Raw genomic sequence first — 20,732 nt, forward strand, 5'->3', positions numbered from 1 at the left:
GATCCCTCTCCCTTTCTTGCGGATCTGGTGGTGGAAATCTCTTTCATCCTTCCTTCATTTCCTTCTCCAGCTGTTATTCGTAAGCTTCTCTTTCGTCTCCTCGCTTCTATTGGTTAGATCTCTCGTTTAACACAGTATAGAGGTCAGATCTGGTGTTCCTTTTGGGTAATTTTGGCCGATCTCAAAGGTTTAGCGTAGATCTGATCGGATTTCTGTGATGGAATGTTTGGGATCTTTGAAGCGATGTGCTGATCTGGGATCGCGATCTCTTTTGTGTGTCGTGATCTTTGTTGATAGATCCGGAATGTGGTGTTAGAATTGTTGCAATTGGAGAAATTTTTGTCTCGTATTAGGTGGAGATCGTTATGATCTACGTAAAGATTGATTTAGATCATGTGATTCCGATCTGATCTTACGTGTTAGGTCATTGTTTGTCATGAAAAAATCTTACTTTCCTTGGTCAACTATGAGTCTATGAATCGTCCAAACTTTGTTTTGATTGCGCATTGATGAGTTACAAAATTTTGTTTTTATACATTCGATAGGTGGAAAAATGGGGCTGTCCTTTACGAAGCTCTTCAGTCGGCTTTTTGCCAAGAAGGAGATGCGGATTCTGATGGTTGGTCTTGATGCTGCTGGTAAGACCACTATTCTGTACAAGCTGAAGCTAGGAGAGATCGTCACCACCATCCCTACAATCGGTATGTGTTTCACCAGACGAACTTTTTCTTTAAATTTGTACATACATATTTGTTTGTCTAATTGACTCTCCAACCAAAATCATTATCTGTAGAACATTTCATAGTGCCCCTTGGCTTGTTTATTTTGCCATTGTTACGCATCCAATGGTAAATAAGCCCGTGTAGGTAACACTATACAATTAAGATTTTCTTTTCTTCTGATGTTACCCTTGCACCTTCGTGTTTTTCCTACCGAAACCTTTTTTGGGTGTTCATTCATCCAAGCATGCTTGAGAATTGCATTTCTTATGTTAACTCCGGTGCTTTCACTCTCATCCCTGAATTTTCTTCGAATGAATGAGTTTGGTTATGACATATCTTGTCAGGGTTTAATGTTGAGACGGTGGAGTACAAGAATATTAGCTTCACTGTTTGGGATGTTGGTGGCCAAGACAAGGTATGCTCACTAGTTTGATATTCAATCAGTTAATGATTGATAAAAATGAATATTCAGCTTTGTAGAAGATGTAATTTGGGCGGTCTTACCATGCCAAACTCTCTATCTGCTTTATTCTTTGAAATGGGGTAGGGTGGGGTATTTTGGTTTAAGATATGCATATGATTTCTGCAAACATACAAATTGTGTTTTCTAGAATAAGATTAAACAAGATTTGCTTCAAAAACTTTACAAGCTATTCATGCACACCTGATCACCACATTTCTTCCTCTGACTGATTCAAATATCAAATTTATGGAGAAAATGACATGTTTCTGTAATTTTAGTAAAGTCTGTGGTGCCCTTATGCACTAAACAGCTACTTTGCTGCCTGGTGAGGTTTTGTGAGATTATTTAAACTTTTTTAGCATGGTCTGAATGTAACTTTTCTATCTTTTAGGAATTTATTTGTATGTGAGCCCATTTGACACAATTTTCATTGTAACATCATGTCCTGGAGATAGAATGCTTACCTATAAGATTCTCATATATATTAGCTCTGACTTGTTTGATAATTTCCTTCTTATTTTATTTTCCTTAGAAGGATCCCTCTATTATCTATAATCTAGTTGTTGAATGTATATTATTATTTAAGAAGGTCATGGCATCAGGCTTCATGTCTATCTGAATGCAGGCAGCCTTATTTATCTATGAGATGAATGTCAATTGTATTCATGTTTATCACATTAAGCTTTACCTGTGCTATTGGTCATTGTACAGAACTACACCAAGTGTCCTTAGAAATAATTATCTTTAAGTTGTGTACATCTTCTATTGGCAATGACAATTATTTCCTTGTACTAATATGAGTCAGTACAAAAGAACCAGGTCTTTCACCTTCTTGTGTTTGGACTTCAATGACATTCATGAGTGCACAAATCACTTATGACTGACGGGGTATTGAGAAATATTTTTTATCAGGTTAGGTTAGGGCATGTGATGTACTTATCTGGTCCACACTAGTAGGGACAATCTAGTTAATATCTTGATTACTGATTAAGTGAGGCTAATTGATTCAAACTTAAATTGGGTGATGTTTTGCTTGATTCTGCATTAGTGCAGTTTATTTTATATTTCAGTTTTCAAGAACTCAGAGTATTGGCATTTAGATCCATGCTATGCAAGATGAGGTAGATTTCTTCTATAGCATCAAAAGCTCGGAATATCTATATTGAAAAAAAAAAGAATATACTATGTCATGTCTAACTTTTGCATTTTTTGCTTTGATGCCTTTGGTGTATGATTATGTTAAGTTGTTAATTCAAGTTGGTTATTTAATTATTTTTTAATTTTTTTCCAAGCTTCTACACAATGTAGTAATCATGTCCTTTGCCTCCAAAGCAATTACATCTCAATGAGTGTATGTCTCACAACGATCTATTATCTGTTTCTGGATAATTGGAGTTCCTTGGAGCTTCTGGATAGCTTGCATTAAGATTAGTTCTTGTGATATTAGCACTGTACATCTGCCTGTTAATTTACCACTTTATTAGTTTGTATAGGAAATTTTAAATACTTCCCTGCTACTCACAGTAATTTTGCACTGGTGTCTATCAGATCCGACCCTTGTGGAGACATTATTTCCAGAACACCCAAGGTCTGATCTTTGTGGTCGACAGTAATGATAGGGATCGTGTTGTTGAAGCTAGAGATGAACTGCACAGGATGCTTAATGAGGTAATCGTTTAATATTAGTTTGTCTGCTTTTTTGAGGAGTTGAGGAAACTAGAGCTTATTATGTGCATTATTGTTTCTATTTCCGCTTAATAATAGTAATTTGTCTGGTCTTAAGTTTGTCCTCCTATCTAATGTCTTTAGATATATAACATGATTCAAGGTTATTTGCAATAGGAGTTCCATAAGAGTTACCATGATCAATTCAAAATCTAAAAAGTAAGAATGGTTGGTATAGTAGCAACATGTTAGATTAATCTTAGTTTCCTGAAACATGTTTCATAGATTTCATATTTATGTTAGAATATCTGATGGTTTACTTCCTGCTTGAAACTGCAGTTTGCAACTTCCTTGGTGATTTTTCTTTCTCCTATTTGACTTCTGTCTCCTGTCATTATGCTTTTCTCATTTGCCCGTATAGTTCAAAGGATATTCTTGTGATTGATTGACGTAGGTTCAAATGAGCAGAGTAGGTGTTCTCTGCCTTTGAACTAACCCAATGTCCTCTTTTCTCGGATCTTGTATTGCATAGGGACATAGGGTTCAATGAATCATCATCTATGCTTTATGCTGGAAAACATGCAAACCAATTTGCAGTAACTTACTCACTGGAACCTAGAAATTATCTTTCCTTTCTTGTTTTTGAGTGAAAGAGACGAAGTATGCAAGTTTGATATTAAAGCAACATGTTATGCTGTGTAAATTGAGATTAAGCTACTTTGTCTGTCAGGATGAGTTGAGAGATGCAGTGCTCCTAGTCTTCGCTAACAAGCAAGATCTTCCCAATGCAATGAATGCTGCAGAGATCACTGATAAGCTCGGATTGCATTCCCTCCGCCAACGCCATTGGTAGTTTTCCCTTGCATATCAAAACAACCTGTTTCCTGATATTAAAATCCCATTCATAGTAAATACTTTAGAAGATTTTGACAATAGTAGTATTTGATGAGGTTATGACTTGTGACTGTTTTTCAGGTACATCCAGAGCACATGTGCTACCTCTGGGGAAGGTCTGTACGAGGGGCTGGACTGGCTTTCAAACAACATCGCTAACAAGGTTAGGTTCATAAATCATTTTCTTCTGCATCTTGTTTTGGAATAAATTTGTCAGCTCTTTTTTGGCACAATATTGAAGCATTTTTTTCCTTTTGTTCTTGAACAGGCTTAGAGATTGCTGATTGTTATCTTCTTGGAGCCAAGTTCGGGTCCTTTTCTAATTAATTACATCACATTTGTGGGAGTTGCCACCATTTAATTTGTTTATGTTACTATTACCTTTATAGACTGTTTCAACCAAGAATGACCTGAATATTTGTTCTTATAAGATGGTGGTGTTTTTTACGTCAGCACATTTCTGTTTGGACTTCCTGTTTTGATTGCATTATGTTCATTGTGGAAAGTTCATTTCTTTAGTAAAAGTTTTGTTTCTGGAACCTGTAAGGGGGAATTCCTATTCTCAGGAAGCAAAGAAAATTACCTACAGATATGGCTATGCTATGATCTGGTCTGATCCGTTTTTACCAATAATACTTGGCTACTCACTAAAGGTAAAATATTTAATACTTTATGAAATCTAGAATTACCTCTTAGAAAATCCTTGATTCACAATGTCGAGATAAATTCTGCAAGTAGTTTTTTAAAATATATACTTTTAATGGCTTAGATTGACAATCAGATTAATAAAAATGATAAAGCATCACATAAGCACCAGTTATATTGTTGCAGTTAAATATGCTTCAATATAGAGGACTCTGAGAAACCTTTAAGGGCTCATATTTTGTTGCAGCTCAAATCAAAGTCAATTGGACTTGACTGTCCCAGAATGCTTAATTTCTTTGCAGTTATAATGTAAATATCCAATGAAAAGAAGTATTTCTGAACTACACAAACCTGTAACCTGCACATGTACATTGGTTCTTTTGACTTCGACCACTACTATAACAATAATAAAAATTAGTAAACACAAGAGTGTTCTCTCTATCAAAATGACTTTCATGCTTCTTCACAAGACTAGCTCTGGAGTACATCTGTTCATGACCAGTGAGTATAGAGTCACAAAGCTTAGAAAGCTGAAGAGAGAAGCAAATAACAAGTCTTTATGTTAGTTTACAAATGGTACTGGTATTCCTCAAATAACGGGGAAATCTCGAGTATATCTATGTAGTACCTCTACCATGAAAGAATGCATCACAGGAAAAGAAATGGTAATCAATCACTGAAGTCCTTTACCACCTCATATAGAGAAATATGTTATAGCAAATCTGCATTGGGGACAAATTTGATCCTCATGATACTGGGAAGAAACACTGCATCGGATCAGTGATCCAATAGAGATCCTGATAGCTTGAGGTCCAGTATATTCGATCTTGAGCTTGAGGTCCAGTATAATCGAGAAGGAAAATTTGAGATTTAGTCTCAAACGCCAATTATCCCATGTTGCTCTTAGTACAAAAATGACAAGCTACCACCAGCTTACCATGTACCTTTATGTTTGCCTAGTTTAAAAGCATTGAAGAAATGGTGCAAAGTCGCACATATGAAATCATGCATTACGATTCATCTTTCGGCAGTAATACAACTACAAGAGTTCAAGTACGAAGAGTCACCAATAACAATTCCCACAAACATGTTCAGATATGCCATGAATAATTTCAATTCTCAAGTAAATAATAATTCAAGGACTTGGAATAGAATGAGGAACCCTCTCTCTGTCTTTGTCTTGTCAGTTGTCATGGATTGACTACTGTCGGCTTGTAGTCGATAACGATAAACTTCTCTAGTGCAGCCAGGAATCGATTAGCAAATTCTACATGGGCTGGGTGTGCAACATACTCAGCAATTCCTTCCACACTTTCAAAAGTTGATTCAAAGACGTGCGTAAAGCCCTGATGAGCGTTCTCTATGCTCACATCCTGTCCCCTGCATATCAAGAATATAATTGAGACAACATCTTTACACCATAAAGAAGATCTTTACGAGCCTAGCAAAGTTCCATAATAATGGGTACATTTTAAACAGAAGGTGCAATCTAATACTTTTCTCAATTATAAAACGACTTTTAACCTGGTATAAGATAGTATTCCTCTAGTAAGGGTGTGTTTGGTATCATTGGTTGTCTGAAGCTCACTTACATGAAAGTAACTCTCATGAAGGTCACTCTTTCTTTAAGTGATTTTCATACAGAGTTTCATTTGTTTGGTTGGAGTGGAACTTATTGAGTGAAGTCACGGACTTCTTTGGATGGAAAATGATAATGTTCTTGGAAATTGGAACGGTCACATGACTCCTTCCCATGGATGGAAAGTGACAATGGTTTTGGAACTGTTGGAGAAGGCACTACTGCAGTAGGGTTGCTGGTGTCGCTCAAAAAGGTAGTAGTCTTAGAAGGAGGTCCGGAGGGCATAGAGTAAGAGGACCCAAAGGATTGGCTAGTCACAAGATGGGTACGTAGGTGAACATAGAGAAGTGAAAGTGATTTTGTCGCCTTAGGAGATCGAAAAGGAGGAGATGGATCTATGATTGGAAAGTGAGGAACTAACTTTTAAACTTCATTCATGCAATCAAACAGTGGAGTGGACCACTCCCATTAAAGTGATCACTTTCATTCTCCACTATGACACAACAAAATACGCCTGAAGTCACCAAAGTAAGGTATAAACATCAAGCCAAATTTATATTAGAATGAGGGAAATTGAGTTTGCATGCTATTGGACCAAAGTATATCAATGAGGGATGTGCCACCGCCTGTTTTGTAATACAAGATGCTATTGAACATTCTCGATATGCATAAAGTTCCTGAATTATGTGGCCACAGGCACAGATAATGGTTCTAAAACTTGGTTCAGTAAGGCCTGCTTTGTTACTTAATAAGTCCTAGAGTTCATGCAAGTATCAACTGCGACACGTATGTGACAAGTAGAAGACCATAAATTGTAAATCTCTTCTTTGGCATGCAAACATTAAAGTGGGAAGGATAAGATAATTCTGGCTAGAAACATAATTATAATTATTAGCCTTCTAAGCATCTTGAGGTCAACTATGTAGACGGCTAGTCTTCAAGGTTGAGCCCCCAAACTAACCTATCATAGATCTACAAATGGTAGCAAACTATAGCAGACCTTCAATTATAAATCCGGATTAGTCAGTAGACAACATGAAGGAATTACACCATCTAGCACTTGGCAGAATTTATTTTGTTTTCTTGAAATTCTCAATTAGCAGAAGTTACTTTCCTGTACTTCTTATATTTCATCAACTAATTCAAGTCTTTAAGGATGGTTTACATTGCAGCATGCTGCAAACTATAGCAGGCCCTGCTGGTCACCATGGTGGTGCAATTGGGATGTGTCAGATACTACTTTAGGCTCATATTGAATGTGTAACAATCATTAAAAATTAAAAAAAAAAAATTCATGACATGCGTTTGACTGCCCACAATAAATTGTGATCAGCCACGCAAGCAAGTGTGCTTCTCTTCCCTTCCCCTCTCTCATACCTGTTATGAGAGAGGTGGAGCTCGTTGCAAGGAGTTCGGCAAGATCATAATTACTTTTATTATCGTGGTGCTTATAATAAGCATGCATTATAATGTTCATCATGGACTATACTTGCTGGATTGTATTGCTCATCGCCCTTTGATAGAATATTTTCAGATTTTGGGGAGGACAACACTGATATCGAGGAGTAGGTGTGATTTTTCTTCTAGTTATTTGTTTTCAGACTAATTAGGTTGTAGCCCCGGCGTGGGCTTTGTTCTTTTAGTTATTAATTATGGACATATATCTCTGAATACTTGTTGTGGCTTATGGTGTTTATTTTGGTTTATACTTAGAGATTATTTATGGTATTTAGACTTCTTCTTTGCATATTTTATAAAAATATTGATCAGTAGATCACATGAAAACATCCATTCACATGAAGGGCACATATATTTTGTGATAGCTATTTTAGTATCCTTCTGCTGATCTACTCCGTCTACAAAATTGCTACAAATTGTTCATAATTAATGTACAGGAGACTAGTACTGCTTAATGGAAAACTTAGAAGATTGAGCATTTCTCTAAGACAACAATAATTAACTTTCATGATACCTGATGTCATGTAAGCTCATTGAATTGCATCAATCATGAATTTTCCTAAGATGAGTAACAACATGACAATGAGAAAAAGAAAGCCGATAAGCGGATTGACATAAGTTGAGATGCTTTCCAAGCATAAAGGACTGCACGGCCCTTACTTTGGAGACAAAAGAACATTATAGACAGAGTAAGCTAAAGATCAGATCGGTACATTTCGCCAAACTTAAAGAAGGAAAAAGAAAAAAGAAATCCTACAGTTGTTCCATCCTTAAATGATAGACATTTCCAGTGACCATTTGATCTTATTCTTCTCGACAATGCAGATATACACCAATTCAATCAAAATAACCCTCTGAAATTCTCCTATTTTTCTCCAAGATCCCTCCTCTCCCAACCTAGTAACATTTTTAACTTCTCTACCTAAACAATGTCAGAAATATTTCAACACGAGGAATCGATCGATTACTCCATTACCCAACATAGCAAATACGAATAATTCCAAAAATCCATCAAAGACCAGATACAAATCCTAGTTACAAAACAACAGATCTGTACGAAAAAGGAGAAGTCCTGGTAAGAAATGGATCGAAAAAACAAAGGTTGAGATCGGTGAGTACCAATGGAACGCCTTCATGGGTTCGATTAGGGAGACGAGATTGGCATAGCCCTGGATGAGCTCCTCCAACTTCTCGGGCGTGACGTCCTCCTTGAACCTGGCAAGCAACACATGCTTCACCAAACCCTTCGCCTCCTCCATTTCTCCCTCCTCTCCTTTCTCTGGTCCTCCTCTGGTCCTCCTAATCTAGTGAGCGAGAGTGGTGACTACTTATCACTACTGCTGTCTGTATTTTCTCAAATAAAAAAATAAAATAAAAAAACTGCTGAGGTCTGTAATTAATTATCAGATCTAATTAACATGGATATGGATTTTTTTTTATTTTTTTATTTTTTGGATGAATCTTAAAAAGGAAAAAACCAAATCTGTTTACCCGAGAAAAAAAGCCCGATTTTGACATGGCCCGACCCTAGCCCAAAATAGTAATAGCCGATATGAGCCAGTTTCTTTGCGGCCGAAAGGTCTGACCCGTTATGCCTACCCGCAGCTTAGCCTGTCAAATCGACTCGCGAGCTCATTTATTTATTTTATATGCTTATTTAGTTCCGTATCAAAAGTTTAATATATTGAAACCTACTATATTAGTATATTTTTTTATCAAAAGTAATTATAATATTTTACTAGCATAGTAATGTTGCTAAAATATTTTTGACATAAGGAGCACATTAACCACAGCATGATCAGTAACAGTAATTCAATGGGCTTTGAGCAGAGATAGGAAAAAAAAAATCTCACCATTAGCTGTTAGTAATTTTTATATTTTATATTCTAACAAATTTATTTTACTCAGATTTTACCTTTTACCTGAATTTATAATAATCCTATTCTTAAGGGTTGTTTGCATGTTTGAATCGAATTGAATCTGGATGAATCAAATGGATGAGTTGATTCATGAATATTTGATGCACGTACGAATAATTAGTTTAATGTTGTTTTGTTAATGGATGAATTAGTGATTTTGAATGAAAAATTTATATTAATCTCTTATAAATTATATAATCTAAATTACTAAAAACATCCTATCAATTTTAAATCCGACAAAACTAAATGGATCCAAACAACTTCACCAGCTATCAGCATTGCAGATAATCTCTGGACTCTCAGAGTGGAAACAGAAATGGGAGAATGGAATCAATTGTCATACCCCACAATTGTATACATTCATACATCAAGTTGCAATTTTCTTTGTTATGTTCATTTCACCAACATAAGAATTGCATCAGTTCATAGTAGCACTTCAACCGGCATTTACTAGATCATCAATTATATAAATGGTAGACCAGCAACATCAGAAAGGGAGCGAAGATAAATTAAAGCCTCATTTAAATGAACTAATATACAGGGAATACAAGTGATCACTCTGAGATGTCCAGATTCATAAACTACTAAATGAAGTGTTTTAAGATTACAATATTTTTAAAAAGAGAGCCTACAGTGATGGAGAAAATGTAATGCCAACGCTGATTAGCATCATATAACTTGTTAAAACTGGAAAACTACAGTGCAATAGTCCGAGGTTTGACCCCAATTTTCTTCCATGAGACACTAGGCATTATTTGGGCCATGTCGACTCGGTCCTTAAATTCAACGGCGAAGTTGAGCAGTGAGTCAAGAAGAGAATCAGAGAGCAAGTGTGGGACAAGGCCGAGCTCGATGAGTTTCGTGTGCTTCGCATTGTAATAGTGTTCTTCTGCTTCCACTCGCGGGTTTGGCACTGACATTGTATGTACATCCAACCCAAGCTTCTTGCCAGCTTTTGTAACCAGATTTGCAAGGTCATTGACGGAGAACTGCTCGGTGAACTGGTTAAAGACCCTGAACTCACCTTGTTTAGCTGGATTTGCAATTGCAAGCTCAACACACTGCACTGTGTCCCTGATATCTAGGTATCCTCGGGTCTGAGAAATTATTGAGAGTAATAAGAAAGTGACTTAATTGGTCACCAAACGGATAAATATGAATCCAAATTGCATTCAACAAGAATAAAAAGGTAAGCTGACTTGTGTATGGTTAGAAGACTATACCTGACCTCCCTTGCCGTACACCGTCAGTGGGTGTCCAACAGCCGCCTGTACACAAAATCTATTCAGTGCAGTTCCAAAAACACCATCGTAATCAAACCTGTTACATAGCTCTTCATGCATCTCAGTTTCATCTGTCCTGACTCCATAAACCACTCCTTGGTTTAAGTCTGTGGCTCTTATTCCCCACGCCTTGCAAGTAAATGCAATGTTGTGAGAATCATGCACCTTACTTAAGTGGTAGAAAGAGCTTGCTTGCTTTGGATAAGGCAGTGTATCTGTTCTTCCATTGTGAGTAATAGTTATGTATCCCTCTTCAATATCAATATTTGGAGTCCCATACTCTCCCATCGTCCCAAGTTTAACCAAGTGGCACTCTTCATTGAACTCCTTTATGGCGAAGAGAACATTAAGAGTTCCAATGACGTTATTATGCTGTGTGAAGACAGCTCTTGACCGATCTATCATGGAGTAAGGTGCAGATCGTTGCTCACCAAAGTGAATGACAGAATCAGGCTCAAAGGATTTAAAGGCTTCAAAAAGGAACTCAAAATCACAGATATCACCAACATGGAGCTGGATTACTTTGCCAGTCAAAGATTTCCAACGTCGTAGGCGATTTTGGATAGATGATATTGGAGTAAGGGAATCAAGGCCGAGTTGGTGATCAAAAAGTCTGCGGACAAGGCTATCAACAATGGCAACCTCATAGCCTTTGTTGGAAAGATGGAGGGCTGTAGCCCAACCACAATAACCATCTCCACCAATGACCATAACTCTTTTGGGTTTGGAAGATGGTTCAGGGGAAATTTGATCACCTCCAGAGTAGGTTTTGCTTCCAATTCCTTGGCTAACAGTAGCAGTAGCATAAACAATGGATGACGTCAGTGATCTCTTCCTACACGACCTGAGGACCATATCAGGAGATCTAGAGGATCGGAAAGTGATGGAACTTTGGCAGATGGGTGAACACTGGTTCAGTTGCTTGAAGTGAATTTTAGTGGCTGGTGACAAATTGGAAGTACAATAAGCAGAGAGCAAGTGAGCCATCCTTAACACTGTCTTTTTTTCGCTAGTGTTCAGTTGATTTGGACCTTCAAAATCAGAATATACCAAATCAGAACTTCAGAAACAAATTTTAATAATTCAGGATATAAAATTTCTTTTCAAAAAAACCCTGAAATATAGCCCATATTATTCCAGGTAACATATACTCCACCAATGAGCAAGATTATGAACAAGGATGAAGTATCAAGGCCTGCTGAAATGGAATTGTAAGATATTTTGAAAGAGAAATCAACTACTGAATCAAAGCATCTGGAAGAAAGTACAACCACAAGAGAAGAAGCAACATCTATAAAAATCTATAGCCTGCTACATATCCAAAACAAATCATCCTATAGAAAAGGTTCCCTTTGTAACTGTTTGTGACAAAATCATAAGCTCAACAATGAGAATACATATTCTCCAGATCATTCTCGAGAAGGTAAGATCAAAACCATACACGCACCAAAAAGTGTCATTCTTTCTATATAGGTTTTTCAGAGAAACAATAGTTAGATTGGGAGGAAAGAATATGACATACTAAAAAAATTAAAAATTATAACCTTTCTTGATTAGTATAGCCTTGTCGCTATTCAATGCCAAATCTATAAATTATTCCAATGCAAATGAATAAACTAATTGATTGGATCTGAGCATGGTTCATATCTTGTTTCGAGAACATTTGATGAATCAGGATAGACACAAGACATATTTTATCAAACTGCATATTATCTGAAATCTAATGGATACCACTCTGTCTGATTCATATCATTAATGCAGATTAAGTATTATCGATTGTGCATAACTGCATACTAAAGTAAGAGACCTGCATCACTTTGTCAAAAGGGGGATGCAGCAACCTGCAGCTGAAAATGTACAAGTTGATTGATGTTGTCGGCCAATTTGATTAGTATTCAATCTTATTTCGTGTAAAAAGTGGAAGTCCAGGGTAACCTCTTCTACTCAATGCGCCCTAAAAGTATAGACACAATCTCACAGGCTCTCATGCAGATAATACAGTTGCTTCAATTTGCATGTAATCTATAGAAAGCATTATTAATGCTTGGTAGCAACTAACAAATAGTTTCTTTATCTATTGTGGACAACATTGATCCAAGATAAAGGAAAATTGACTTCTTTTAATAAAATAAAGATTAAGAGAATAATCGAGAAAAAGATCAGATGTTCTACTACTTCATCTAGCTTTATCTGATGATCCTCTGCTACGGGGGATGAGGAGATCAAGTACTGCAAGAGATCAATTGATCAATAGAAACAACTTCTGCAGCATAAAATCAGTAAACTAGCAGGATGCATGTCAATTGCTGGGATACTACTTGTAATCATATATCAGATAATAGAGGGGAACCACAGAGATAACAAATGCATGAGTTGAACTAGATTTAGAATGCATAGGTAATAGCTGAATACTATTTATACCTATCTTTGATCAGCAAATGAGAAAACTTTTGCCATATTTAGGGTTGCAAAACAGGTTTTACAGCATAATTTCGCCAGTTAACTAGACTATCCTAAACTTCACCCACATGTGTTTGACAAAAGAAAGAGAAAAGAAAAGAAAAATCTACAGCTCACAACACTGGAATGAGCATTAACCACTACGTATCTTCCTCATTAATCCCATCTATCCATCTACGTATCCTCTCCACATGCTCAAATAGGAATTCCCATACAGAATAGACACGCACCAAGGTCAAGAAATCAAGGACCCAAACCACTATGACGAAATTTCTCAAGAGGGGGTAGATTTAACATCTGAGAATTTACACGAAATCAGAACGTACCCGAAATAAAAAAGAGCAAACTTTAAATTAAAGCGCAGCCTATTTTCCCTGAAACTACCGCTACGTAAGTCGATGAAATTAGCAATCGGCTCCTAAATCTAAAGAAGAAAGGGAAGGAAACGCACTTCTCCAACTGGGTATGGAAGCAAGAAGCAAGAAGCTCAGATGATGGTGGATGGCTCAGCAGTTGGGTTGCTTGAGTTCTGCCATGAGAGAGGAGAATGGGCGAAGAAATTAGAGAGGGATAGAGCCATATAGGATACGATATCCGAATCCTAAGAATATGCCGATTGCCGAAGTATATTAATGGATTAGGCCGGATTTAGGAAAAGCCCAAATAACAGGCCGACAAGAACCTATCACACTGAATCACTTTGGAGATCCAGGCATATATCTCTTTGCTCTATCTTGATCTTTTTATCATACCAACCCTTTCCCAAACTTATTTATCGAAATGAACTATATTCCAAAGTTAATACTAAAATAGATCTATATTTAAATTTCTTTTTATTTTTTAAAAAATACCGAATAGTTCAATATTTTATTAGCGGATTACAATGCTCATTAGGTTTATTTCTTTTTCATCTTAAAAAATTATGACCTACGAAACTAAGTAGTACATCTTATAAGACGCTGAACGGTTTATTATTTTAAACTATAAAAATATAAAATATTTAAATATTTAGTATATTTTATATAGAAAAGATATAATCATCTTTTTCTAGTAAATTGCTGAATTTTTGTAGTATTTTTTTTTATAAAAATACTAATCTTTTTACTTATAAGATTACGTTGTACTTATTTAAAAGTAATGTTGAGATTATCAGTATTTTACTGATAGTAAAACAAAAACCTTTTTGCTATTTAGCTTTGGATATGGTTTATTTTTATTAACAAAAGAAGTTTGGAAAAGAGAATACTTTGATTATAAAAAATAAATAATAAAAATAAAAATAAAAATAAAAATAATCCTCTTTCTTCTCCTCCTCTGCCGTGTACCTCCATAGCCGAGCTCTATTCAAATTTGGATTGATTAAGATTAAGTCTATGCACAAGAGATCGGCTCGCAAATGTCTCTAAAGAACTGGTTCAAAAACTTCTACCACTGGCATTTTTCCTACAAAAAAAAGGGGGGAAAAATCATCGTCTGGTATCCCACATTTGCACTGTCCAACACCTGAGATCTTGCAAATTATCTCAAAAAGAGAGAATATAAAGAAAAAACATTCCTCAACATCTAAGATTTCACAAAGTAATTCATTACTGCTATTTAACATGAGTTTCCTCTTGCTCAGGTACAGGAGTAGCAATGATTGATGATGAAGACAAAACAAATAGAACCAAAGATATTTGAAACAAGCCTATTAATTTATTTACATCTTTCTTTTAGTACATATTCCAAAAATATTGACTAGTTACTTTACCACTGTGCACACTAGTATGAGATGGGAGCATTAACTAGTTCTCAGCTTGTTGGCCGCTATAAAATTTAGTGTCAGTGCATCACTAAGGCTCCTTTCACAGCACCGCCGCAGCATAGAAAATTCCTTCTTCAATTTTACCTACAACAGAACAGATTTTTAGGTCTACTTGAACAAGGAAAGATAAAGAATAATTTACTGGAAAAAAAGAAGAATTCATCTCAAAAACAATTCTACAAGTGAAATGAGGAATCTTTGTTCTACCTCCAGTTGCACGCTCGAGGTCTCAAAATACAATTCAGATAGCATTGGCCATTGTTTTTTATTTGACAACTGTTAATGCTCAAAATCTTTCAAGTAAATATAAGCATGTGAGTTTGTTAGGGAGGGAGCAGCTATCAGGGCTAAATTGTGGAACTTTTGGGATGGAAACATATGAAATATGTCTACCTTTGACTTTTTTAGTACAGACATTCTATCAGGGCTTTCTTCTGAAGTGTGTTGACAAAAAAAGGTAAGTCATGGAATCTCTAACCATGATCCATGGAATACCACAAGAAGGCATACAAACCTCAACATGTCATCAAGCCCATGAGGTAGAATACTATATCAGAGAGAGATTACACTAATTAAGCAGTGACGGGCGTATAAGATTTTCAAATCTAGATTAAGGATGACCAGCACAGACATGCAGCCAGCCGTACATAAGCACATTCATTCCGAAACACATTTCTGCAGCCAATGCATATGTTCTAAATATACTAAAATGTGATGTAGGCAATGCAAAACAAAAGAAAATGTGGGGAACCACACTTAAGCTTTATTATTACATTACTCAGCTGCCACCTATTTGACAAGGATAGGTCAACTCCTAAAAACACATATAAACCATAGAAAGGAGCAAAGAAAAGGCATTTCTGAGTGAAATATCCAAATGATCACTGCATATGAAAATAGATATAGGATATGGAAAAGTAATTAGTAATTCCAAGAGCCATATTGCACAGTTTGCACGAAAACTGGGTCTAGAGAATAAGCCAATTCAGAAGAAAATAGAGGACATAAATAATACAGAAGCACATGCCCATACACAATAGCTTCAAAGAGCCTACCTTCTTTGATCCTGTTTGCTTGATTTGGTGCTCTCTTTGCTTCAACATGAAAACAATAATCAACGTACAATTTATCCCTAAAATAGGAAAATGATACATAATAAGACCGACCATTATAATGAATAAAAAACAATAAATGAAATTGATAGCTGAGTGCAAAAGCAGCTTGTGAGATTCTATCTGATGAAAAGTTGAAATTTCTCTGCTGCAACTACAATATCATATTAAAAATAACCAAAACAGTATTGGATCTATTTCCCTTCAACTGTATAATTCTCGGCAGGTGGGAGAGCTGCATTTGTTACAAATAATTAGGCTATCTCAAGCATTGAATCCCTATACTGTCGTGATCCTTAGAGATAACAATAATATTTAACCAATTGGTAGTCTTGTAACCAATTATCTTGTAACTAATTATGATAATAAAGATCTCTCATGAAATAGAAGTTAACGGAAATTCCAGAAACAGATGGTTCATAGTTGTAAACTACTTGATCAAAATTTTGAGATATAAGATTTGGGGGCACCAGAGATCTTTCCTGAAAAATGAGATAAGATAAAGGATATTAGATCAAAGTATCCTCTTAGATGAACTTGAAGTAAATAGTTGAAATCCATCCGGAAAAAAAAAATAGAGGGGCGCTAAAATAAGAGAGATCAAGAAAGTCATGTGCTTCTAGCTTGTCTATAGGAAATCTAAGGAGCCAACAATAAAAAGATGAACTGAATCCCAACACTTCAAAATACTGTAGCTAGAAAAGCTCAAACTTCCAGATAATAGATAGAAGTTAAGTAGCATGAACTGCTACTGGTCCAAAACATACTTCAACATGGCTTACCAAAGAAATAACATGTAATGAAAACCTACTTGTTCGTATTTTGATTTTGAACACAGGAGGCATTACTAGGTGAAAGACCTACCCTCTCTGTCACTGAGATGACTACGTACATGCCAGAATAAGTAAAAGGTGAATCATCATGTTCTTCTAGATGAATCTTGGTTACCAGCTCCATGCCAATAGATATAAGGAGGAGGACTATACAATGACCATGGCCCTGGATCAGATCCCACCTTGCAAAAAAAGACAGAAAGGACACAGGTTAATAATGAGTCAAGTAACAAGCCTTAAGATTCAGTTTTGTATAAATAGCCCTGAAAAATCAACTTACCTGGACTGAGTAGCTTTCTTGTGTTGCAAATTGGGCCATAGGAACTCCCACATTGGCCTGGTTCTCTAGCACCTAAGAGAAATATTTTTGTATGAGTTGTACGAAGTATAAACCATGGATGCAGCAAAAGGAAAATATTCGACAGATATTTAAAGGTGACCAGAATTGAAATTATGCAGATAAACATACATGTAGGGTGGTATTTTTACTGGTGATGCTTGTGTCATTGTCCCTCCGCTGTTTCTTCAGTTTGTCTGAAGATCTTTCCCTCTGGTTAACAAATCTTTTGTTATGTGGACCTCTAGGATGGGCTCGTGGGGGTTCCAAGATCTTGGTGGCAGAAGCCAAACCAAGTGCATCAGTTTGCAGATCTACACTTGGCGATATGCATATATTACTTGCTATAAGGGTGTTAGGAAGGCTGTCATCTTCTACTGTCCTATCCCCACGGGAGACCTCATACTTTAAAACCTTGTCCCTCGCCTCTTTCAATGCCATAACAGCATACTCTTTTAGATCGTGGTCAATTATTCCAACCTCTGCAATGTCCAAAAGGTATTGCTGGCCCCGAGTTATAAGTTCATCATAACTCCCCATTTCACGTGCAAGTGCCATCTGTGGGATGGATGTGAAAGCATGCAATCTTTTGAAATCCTTCCTCCAGCGGGATAGTACATATTTAGATGGCAATACCATTACAAATTCTTGTCGAAGAACACATAAGGCATGCCCGCACAATATACCTCTAAATTCAAAAGAGCGACAAATACACCAGACCTCATGCTCAGCTGAATTGTAGATAACTTTATAATCAAGCTGCTTGTTGTCTGTAAGCTCGGTCACCATGTATGTCACAATAGGTCCATTCCTTTCAACTCTTGTACATATACACTGGATCAAGTGCCTAACCTCGTCTTGGAACTTCTGAAACATGTTAATAGTATACAACTTTGCAATTTGTTTCTCAAATTCAAATCCAGATATCAGCTGAGGTGATGTGTGGAAAGAACGGAAATCCTCTTGGCCCTCTTTCTCCCACTTATCTCTCAAAACACCACCATATTGTTCAACAAACTTCTTAAGTGATGTCTTAGAAGTCACATAACCATCAAAGAAAGCACTCACGTTTTCACTTTGCTGTGTGGAACACATGCCAGCCCAAAACATGTCCTTTATGTAAACAGGAACCCATTGCTTTCTATCTTTATACAAGGAACAGAACCAATCATTATCCTGAAGATGGTACTTTTCTATCATTTCCTCCCATTCCATCTCAAATTCATTAACAGTCACTGAATTGTATACAGATTTACTTAGTTTACCAGTTATATCCTCCTTTGCTGGCATTTTCCCGAGTTTTTCAGTTACCCTCTTCATGATACTCCAAAGACAAAAGCGATGGTGAGCATTAGGAAACACCTCAGCAACTGCTGTTCGTATCGATTCATCTTGATCAGTGATTATAGCATTTGGAGGCTTGTCATTCATGCAATTTAGCCACCTACTAAAGATCCAAATGTAAGACTCTGTAGTCTCATTTGCAAGAAGACCGCAACCTAACAAGATAGATTGCCCATGGTGGTTAACTCCGATAAAAAGAACCAAAGGCATATTGTATTTGCTCGTCATGTAAGACGTATCAAAAGAAATAACATCACTAAAATATTGATAAGAAGCTCGAGATCTAGCATCAGCCCAAAAGACATTCATAAGAAGGCCATTTTCATCCATATCCCAACTATAAAAGAAGCTTGGATTTTGCAATTGCATGGTCTCGAAGTACTTCACAAGAGCCTGGGCATCTCCTTCTCCAAGTCTAAGCTTTCTTGTTTGATCTACAAGATTTCTAAAATATTTCTGATTGGATGTTGAACTTTTATTTTCAGCTGCCTGAGAGATGACCGCATTGAGGGGTTCAGCAAGAAGTGTGCCACCCTGATCATTGATATGAAGTTGCATTTTGATTGAAATAGGCAACTCTCTGAAGCATTTCATGAATCTAACCCTATCAGGATCGAGGGGATGATTGTGCTTCAATATCACATAATCTACAACCCAAGCATCCCGTAAAGAAGGATCTTTTATAACCATCATAGCTCGGCATCCACATTTTACTATAGGTCTCCTTCTACACTTGATGAGTGCTTTTTTCACTCTTGGATTCCCCTCCTTACAGCAAGTAAATGTTTGGCGGTATTTCTTTCCATGCATGCTATGACTTGTCCTTCGTGTAACCCCGAAGCCTGTCCGGTAACCATAGGCCGTATAGAACAGGAAAGCCTCTTCAACATTCTTAAATCTCATTCCTACCTTTGGAATAAGTGCATCCTCTGCAGCAAGTACAGAATCTTCATGCACGTCTGCTGCAACTTCATTCTCAGTAGCACATTGCATCTCTGCAGAACATTCTTCACTGGAATCGGCAGTTTGCTCCTCCACAGGCTCTATGCCAGATGAGCTCTGGAATTGACAGGGATTCTTTTTAAACTTAAAACCACATTGATATTCACAAAAGAGCAAAGAATAAAACAAAAGTTTATTAAATTAAAACATTAAACTCAATCTAAGTCATCCAGTAAAGTAGCAAGAAACCAAGTGACTAGAAGCTCATGAGAGAAACTAATTGATTGCACATAACTGCAAGTGTAAATCAGCAGAAAACTGAGCTTAAGGTAATTTTATACAAGACGAGCAAGAGAGATGGAGAGTTAAATAGAAGCTCTTTGTCTCATGGAATGCCAATTCACTATGTCCCAAAATCTTCCACTTCCTCAAATTTTTTTTAATAAAAAACACAAACCCCACCGAACAGATATGGAAGAAGATCAAATTAAAGATAAAAAAATAAAATAAAAAAACTAGTAGCCTTTTGTTTTCAACATTTTTGCAGCCAATATAACTTTCTCTCCTTTCTCTCCTTTCTCTCATTTCTCTTGGGATTCTCCTCAAATTTCAGTTAACAACAAAGGGATCCAGATTGTAGGATTGAAACTGTGTGACATTTCTTAATTAATTACAAAGACAAAAGCAACAAAAGAGAACATATAAAATTCGAGAAAAGGAACCTCTTTTAGCTGCTCGTCGGCCTGGGTGCTGGCGCCTTCCAAGGACTCGTCTTCTTCTTCCTCGCCGTGTCCAACCTCTCCGATGCCGACTCCCGCTTCCGGCGGATCCTGCGGGGTTCGGGAATTCGCAGCTGCTCTCTCGCGATGTTTGGGATGGGAATCCGTCTCGATCACCGCCATTTCCGCCTTCTAGGGTGGAAGACTTATAAAAATTGATCTGATTTCGACGAAATTAAGCTCAAATCGTACCGTTCGAATCGACAGAAATCAGGGTTTCTGAGAAGATCCACGTTCCCACAGATCGAACGGGAAAACCAGAGGGAAATCGAGGGTTTTTCTTTCGTTGTAAGGATTTCTAGGGTTTTGGGTAAAGCTTCGGGTGAGCGAGCGGAAGACTCTAGTTGGACCCAACAACTACCCCACAATGTTACTATCTTGCGAGATGTTTGGCTACCAAAACAACTGCCCCAATATGCAAGACAAGAAACATATTAAATTCAAAATTCAAGTTTGAAAATTTGAAATTTAGGAATTCAATCAAAAAGTTCGC

The 20,732-nt window shown here is 36.8% G+C and overlaps 4 protein-coding genes across 5 annotated transcripts; 1 reads left to right on the forward strand and 3 right to left on the reverse strand.

The window, feature by feature from the left end:
• Window positions 1-2: 2 nt before the first annotated feature.
• On the forward strand, window positions 3-4,196 carry LOC140776666 (ADP-ribosylation factor). Its single transcript, XM_073120457.1, has 7 exons — window positions 3-79; window positions 546-701; window positions 1,067-1,137; window positions 2,734-2,853; window positions 3,581-3,699; window positions 3,826-3,907; window positions 4,013-4,196. Exons 2-7 carry the CDS (start codon window positions 554-556, stop codon window positions 4,016-4,018), a joined length of 546 nt encoding a protein of 181 aa, XP_072976558.1. The 5' UTR covers window positions 3-79; window positions 546-553; the 3' UTR covers window positions 4,019-4,196.
• Window positions 4,197-5,385: 1,189 nt separating this feature from the next.
• LOC140776057 (stress-response A/B barrel domain-containing protein HS1) lies at window positions 5,386-8,735 on the reverse strand. Its single transcript, XM_073119614.1, has 2 exons — window positions 8,546-8,735; window positions 5,386-5,769 (listed from the first exon to the last, which is right to left on the reverse strand). Exons 1-2 carry the CDS (start codon window positions 8,683-8,685, stop codon window positions 5,580-5,582), a joined length of 330 nt encoding a protein of 109 aa, XP_072975715.1. The 5' UTR covers window positions 8,686-8,735; the 3' UTR covers window positions 5,386-5,579.
• Window positions 8,736-9,840: 1,105 nt separating this feature from the next.
• LOC140775884 (UDP-sulfoquinovose synthase, chloroplastic) lies at window positions 9,841-13,697 on the reverse strand. Its single transcript, XM_073119365.1, has 3 exons — window positions 13,540-13,697; window positions 10,569-11,659; window positions 9,841-10,442 (listed from the first exon to the last, which is right to left on the reverse strand). Exons 2-3 carry the CDS (start codon window positions 11,613-11,615, stop codon window positions 10,041-10,043), a joined length of 1,449 nt encoding a protein of 482 aa, XP_072975466.1. The 5' UTR covers window positions 11,616-11,659; window positions 13,540-13,697; the 3' UTR covers window positions 9,841-10,040.
• A 571-nt stretch (window positions 13,698-14,268) lies between these two features.
• Window positions 14,269-20,627, reverse strand: LOC140775894 (protein FAR1-RELATED SEQUENCE 6-like). Of its 2 annotated transcripts, XM_073119380.1 has the most exons (7): window positions 20,183-20,627; window positions 17,307-19,577; window positions 17,118-17,189; window positions 16,869-17,019; window positions 15,948-16,024; window positions 14,839-14,976; window positions 14,269-14,531 (listed from the first exon to the last, which is right to left on the reverse strand). In XM_073119380.1, the coding sequence occupies exons 1-4, from the start codon at window positions 20,360-20,362 to the stop codon at window positions 16,924-16,926; spliced, it is 2,619 nt and encodes an 872-aa protein (XP_072975481.1). In that variant the 5' UTR covers window positions 20,363-20,627; the 3' UTR covers window positions 14,269-14,531; window positions 14,839-14,976; window positions 15,948-16,024; window positions 16,869-16,923. The 2 variants fall into 2 exon arrangements, with proteins under 2 accessions (XP_072975481.1, XP_072975480.1); XM_073119379.1 differs by lacking the exon at window positions 14,269-14,531 and having other exon boundaries at window positions 14,658-14,976.
• Between the last annotated feature and the right edge of the window lie 105 nt (window positions 20,628-20,732).

The sequence above is a fragment of the Typha angustifolia genome, chromosome 14 (assembly GCF_048772165.1).
Source record: "Typha angustifolia cultivar Huaian chromosome 14, ASM4877216v1, whole genome shotgun sequence".
Classification (NCBI taxonomy): Eukaryota; Viridiplantae; Streptophyta; class Magnoliopsida; order Poales; family Typhaceae; genus Typha; species Typha angustifolia.

Excerpts from the sequence above, each read along its gene's own strand:
- LOC140775894 (XM_073119380.1), bottom strand. The coding sequence starts at position 20,362 with ATGGCGGTGATCGAGACGGATTCCCATCCCAAACATCGCGAGAGAGCA. Across the intron at positions 19,578-20,182 it reads CCGACGAGCAGCTAAAAGAG|AGCTCATCTGGCATAGAGCC; the intron begins GTTCCTTTTCTC and ends TGTCAATTCCAG. Across the intron at positions 17,190-17,306 it reads GTAAAAATACCACCCTACAT|GTGCTAGAGAACCAGGCCAA; the intron begins GTATGTTTATCT and ends TATTTCTCTTAG.
- LOC140776666 (XM_073120457.1), top strand. The coding sequence starts at position 554 with ATGGGGCTGTCCTTTACGAAGCTCTTCAGTCGGCTTTTTGCCAAGAAG. Across the intron at positions 1,138-2,733 it reads ATGTTGGTGGCCAAGACAAG|ATCCGACCCTTGTGGAGACA; the intron begins GTATGCTCACTA and ends GGTGTCTATCAG. Across the intron at positions 2,854-3,580 it reads TGCACAGGATGCTTAATGAG|GATGAGTTGAGAGATGCAGT; the intron begins GTAATCGTTTAA and ends TTTGTCTGTCAG.
- LOC140775884 (XM_073119365.1), bottom strand. The coding sequence starts at position 11,615 with ATGGCTCACTTGCTCTCTGCTTATTGTACTTCCAATTTGTCACCAGCC. Across the intron at positions 10,443-10,568 it reads TGTACGGCAAGGGAGGTCAG|ACCCGAGGATACCTAGATAT; the intron begins GTATAGTCTTCT and ends ATAATTTCTCAG.
- LOC140776057 (XM_073119614.1), bottom strand. The coding sequence starts at position 8,685 with ATGGAGGAGGCGAAGGGTTTGGTGAAGCATGTGTTGCTTGCCAGGTTC. Across the intron at positions 5,770-8,545 it reads CCCATGAAGGCGTTCCATTG|GGGACAGGATGTGAGCATAG; the intron begins GTACTCACCGAT and ends CTTGATATGCAG.